This window comes from Otolemur garnettii, unplaced genomic scaffold (assembly GCF_000181295.1).
Source record: "Otolemur garnettii isolate 467f Iridium unplaced genomic scaffold, OtoGar3 scaffold00156, whole genome shotgun sequence".
Classification (NCBI taxonomy): Eukaryota; Metazoa; Chordata; class Mammalia; order Primates; family Galagidae; genus Otolemur; species Otolemur garnettii.
Window position 1 is genome coordinate 1,602,253 of NW_003852551.1, and position 4,507 is coordinate 1,606,759.

Sequence of the window (4,507 nt, forward strand, 5' to 3'; positions counted from 1 at the left end):
CTCTCTCTCCCTTCTGCTAAGGTAAATAGCCCTCAGGCACCTAAGAGCGATTGGTCCGTGTCTGGAAACAGCTAGACGGGCTGGGGCCGGAGACCAACCAGTCCCAGGCGTTCACATCAGCAGCCGGTAACAAATCCCTTATGGAGGGGCCCTGTTCACATAAATCATCCGCTCCCCAGCCCCAAATGGAATCCTCCTCACCCCAAGCTGCTCAAGGAAGGATCTCTTACCCACCAATATGTGATTCCTATAATTTGAGGCTGTGGCCATCTCTGTCATTGGAGTTATACAGGGCCCAAGAAGTGGAAGAGACACCAGCCCTTCCATGATTTCTCTGAGATGCTTCCAAACCATCACCCACTTCAGCTATTCTTACAGCCAAGTTCCAGCCAAATGACCTTGGGCAGATAACTTCCCCTAAATACCACTTCTTAGAGTCTGGTAACACCTCAGGGGTGAGTATGAGGATTAGATGAGATGGTGCATATGATGTTTTTTAGCACAACGCCCAACACTTAGAAGATAGTCCATAAACAGTCGTGATGATTATTGTAACATTCTTGTCACGATCTCAGTTCATCTATCTGTGAATCGTGCCACATTCACATTTTTCTTTTATGTAAGCCATATTCCAAATATACAACCTCCAGGAGGTAATGGCTAGGGCTCTGGTCTGTCAAACTGATCACCATTTTTCACTGTGTGGGGGACATAGGACCTAACTCTGGTCCAGCGGCTGTATTCCCCCCTCCCAGTGAGACTTGGCCAAGCCTCTGACCTTCTTGGGCCTCAGGGATGGGCTATGCTTAGCATTTTCCTGCATTTACTTATTAAGTCCTCTTACCCACAAGTATCCTCCCAATCACCCCATGAGAGGAGGTACTATTGTCACCTTCATTTACGATGTGTGATGATGGCTGAGAAAGGTTAGGTAGCATGCCCTGTTAATGGGCAGTGGGAGTGCTTCAAGACCAGTCAACTCCAGAGTGCAAGGTCATCATTACCATGGCCTAAGCTATAAGCTCACTGGCTTGGGCTCGACTGATCTGTTCCATGTGCATTTGTGGGATCTCAGGACTGTATGCCTTTGCCCTGCAACTAGGCTGCCCCTTTTGAAAAGAAGAGGTGGCCTGGAGAGGTGATGACTTCATATAAGCTAGGGGCTGGGCAGAATTTCTGAATAAAACAGCCAAGAGATACTTGCTGAAGCCTCCTGAGTGCCTGACCCTAAATGCTTGTAGAAACTCCAGCTAAGGGCACTGGGCATGTTTCCTGAGTCGGGCAGAGGGGTTTAGGGGGTAAGCCAAGTGACCCACATGGGACTGTTGGTCCAGTTGATATGAAGCTTCAACATCACAATGGAGATTATTCCTCCAAGCAGACCTGGCAAGCCGAAGGTGTAGTGCACGCCACAGGTATCATGAATCCCCAGCACTCTGTTAAAACACATCTGGGGACAAACATCATTATAAGCAGATTTGTGGGTAAGACCATATTCCCTACCCACCCTTGGCATCCAGGGCCACCGAAGGGGAATGCACATTGAGGAGTGCCTAAAGAAGCGCTTCTCAGGCTCGGCACCTGTAGCTCAGCAGCTAGGGTGCCAGCCACATGCACTGGGGCTGGTGGGTTTGAATCCAGCCTGGGCCTGCCAAACAACAATGACAATAATAACCAAAAAACAGCTGGGTGTTGTGGTGGGCGCCTGTAGTCCCAGCTACTTGGAAGGCTGAGGCAAGAGAATCTCTTAAGCCCAAGAGTTTGAGGTTGCTGTGAGCTGTGACTCCACAGCACTCTACTGAGGGCAACATAGTGAGACTCTGTCTCACAAAAAAAAAGAAGAGTTGGATTTAGTTGGTGCAGTATGGGGCCTGAGACTCTGCATTTCTAATGAGATCCCCAGATGATGCTGATGCTGATGTTCTGCAGACCACCCTGGGAGCAGGAAGGGTCTAGTGGTAACTTTGTTATGGGAGCTGTCCCATACATTGCAGGATGTTTAACAGCTTCCTGGACCTCTAACCACTAGTAACAGTAGCACCCCGGCACCAATTTGACATTGTCAAATGTCCCCTGGGGGGCAACTGAGATCAGCTGGTTTAGCTCAGATTTAAGTGCAGTCCCAAAGACAGCAAGGCTGTTTGAAAGAAAAGCATCTGACCACATGTCCAGATTCCCATCAGGGGGCTCCTTCTGTCTGCTCACTTAGCCTCCCAGATGGCCAGGAGCGACAGATTGTGTTACAAATGCTAATTTGATCAGTTTAGTTCCCTCCTTAGACTCCCCATCACCCTGGGCAGCGCCTGTGGCTCAGTGAGTAGGGTAGGTGGCGGGTTTGAACCCAGACCCGGCCAAACTGCATTAAAAAAATATAGCTGGGCGTTGTGGTGAACACCTGTAGTCCCAGCTACTTGGGAGGCTGAGGCAGGAGAATTGCCTAAGCCCAAGAGCTGGAGGTTGCTGTGATGCCACAGCACTCTACCAAGGGCAACAAAATGAGACAGACTCTCTAAAAAAAGAATCCCCATTGCCCTCAGATGCCTGAGCATCTCTCATCCACCAAGACTCTGGTTCCAAATTCAACTTTCAAAGGTCTACTCCTTTGTCCCCCATCCAGTCTTTAAATCCATTGAGATTGGTTGGATTTAAATCCCTAAATCTTTCTTTTTGAAGTACATTATAACCAACTGGCTCTAATGGAGTATTTTGGGATGATCAATTCTTGTTGAGTATTCAAGAAAGAAAGATCCATTCACTTAAAAGAAGAATTAAACAATCCAAAGTAGACATGGCCTGAGGCATCAGCCACACCCTCGCTCTCCTCCACCACTTGGCTCATGGCAGCAGCCAGGTCGTTTGACATGCCCTGTACTAACCCACATCACGCCCCACCATGCTGAGGATGACACATTATCCAAGTTAAACCAAAGGACCCCCTTCTCTATAAACTTTGCAACTGGGGCCAAGAGATTCCACTTGGCTGCTTTCTTGATGCAAAAAAAAAACACATTCCACCAGGTGGAGGGGAGGAAGCAGCCCCTACAGAGTGAGAATGAAGATGTTCAGGAAAAGCAGGGAAAGAAGTAAAGCGGGGATGTCTTGAGCTCCCCACAGTACTCCAGTCCCTGGTGCCAGCCCTCCCTGGGTTGCCAGCAGCAACCCCGTCCTTGGGTTCTGTGACATTCCCATAGCCTTATAACAAACTCCCCCTTCTGTCTGAGCAAATTTTAGTGGGTTCTGTTACTTGCTCCAGCATCCTAACCAATGTACCAGGGTCCCCTAGCCAGGCTTTGAAGCTAACATCAGAAAGTGCCAACATCTGCCTGGTACAGCCCAAGGTATTGCTTAATGGCCCACCAGGGCCCCAGGGTCCTGCTGGTATAAGTCAAGGCAGAAAGTATTCATTGTCCAGGTTCTTACCGGCAGGCATTTCGCTCCCCCAGTGGAGATCAGCCCAGCCACAAGGCCCAGCACCATAGCCAGCCAAGGAGAAGGGATCAGGTGACATGAAGCACCCACAGCCACGCCTCCTGCCAGCACCGCATTGTGGACATGAGTCTGCAAAGAAATAGCTCATGGGAGAATGATGTGAGACCTCGAGAGGACACCGTCTTGCTGAAAGTTATTTCACACCCTGAGAGCAAGGCAAACAGATGACATCCTCCCTGCTGCACAGATCCTGAAACCACCCCCTCCTCTCTGTTGGGGTTAGGTTTATGTGACCTTCATCAGTGGGCTAACTCTACTCCTGCCTCTCAGGCTCCGGGTGCAGTTATCCTGGTTGGGAAGCATTTAGGGAAAGTACTGGAAAGTGCAGGTACACAGTACCCACTCTCACGCGTATTAGTGATGTTCCTTGAGTGCTTTGAAGAATGGGGTTTTGAGTGGGGAGGAGCATGAATACAAGTGTTAGGCTCAGAGGAACTAAGCGCTGTGGGGGGGTGGCGGGCAGCACTCTTCTTACCATGTTGATCTTTCCTCGGGGGTGAGTCCAGGCAGACACTGAAATAGCTGTCACTGTGCTGACCGCTAGGGCATAGTAGGTGTTGAAGATAGCATTCTTCATTTCATTTTGATCGTTCAGCAGCGCGGAGTTGAAACTCGGCCAGAAGGTCCACAAGAAGAGGGTACCTGGGGGCCAGAGAGGGTCATTGTCAGAGCCACACTCCCGCTCCAATGGCCTGAGCCTCTGGCAGCTTCAGATGAGGAGAATCCTAGAGCTAGTAAGTCTCCATTGTCACTTTCTAGCTATAGCAGCGGTTCTCAACCTGTGGGTCGCTACCCCTTTGTAACAATGAAAATACATTGAGGCATTAGGAAGGTTGAGAACCACTGAGCTATAGTTACAGTTACGCGAATGTGGGCAAATCATGTCTCCTTTCCAAATTCTCAAGTTGGCAGGGACCGGCTAACATAGTTTACAGTCAAGGAAACACCATAGAACTGACATCCACAAACCCCAGACCTCCTGAACACAGTTTGTAATGGCCTTTTTTTTTTTTTTTTT

The 4,507-nt window shown here is 49.3% G+C and overlaps 1 protein-coding gene across 2 annotated transcripts in view; it reads right to left on the reverse strand.

Moving 5' to 3' along the window:
- Positions 1–4,507, reverse strand: part of RHCE (Rh blood group CcEe antigens) — a 43,434-nt gene that overhangs the window by 14,604 nt on the left and 24,323 nt on the right. For both annotated transcript variants that reach the window (XM_023519103.1, XM_003799844.3), the window contains exons 5-7: positions 3,965–4,131; positions 3,421–3,558; positions 1,317–1,450 (exon numbers count right to left, since the gene is read on the reverse strand). In XM_023519103.1, the coding sequence (XP_023374871.1) occupies positions 1,317–1,450; positions 3,421–3,558; positions 3,965–4,131 (439 nt within the window). The remainder of the gene's footprint in view (positions 1–1,316; positions 1,451–3,420; positions 3,559–3,964; positions 4,132–4,507) is intronic.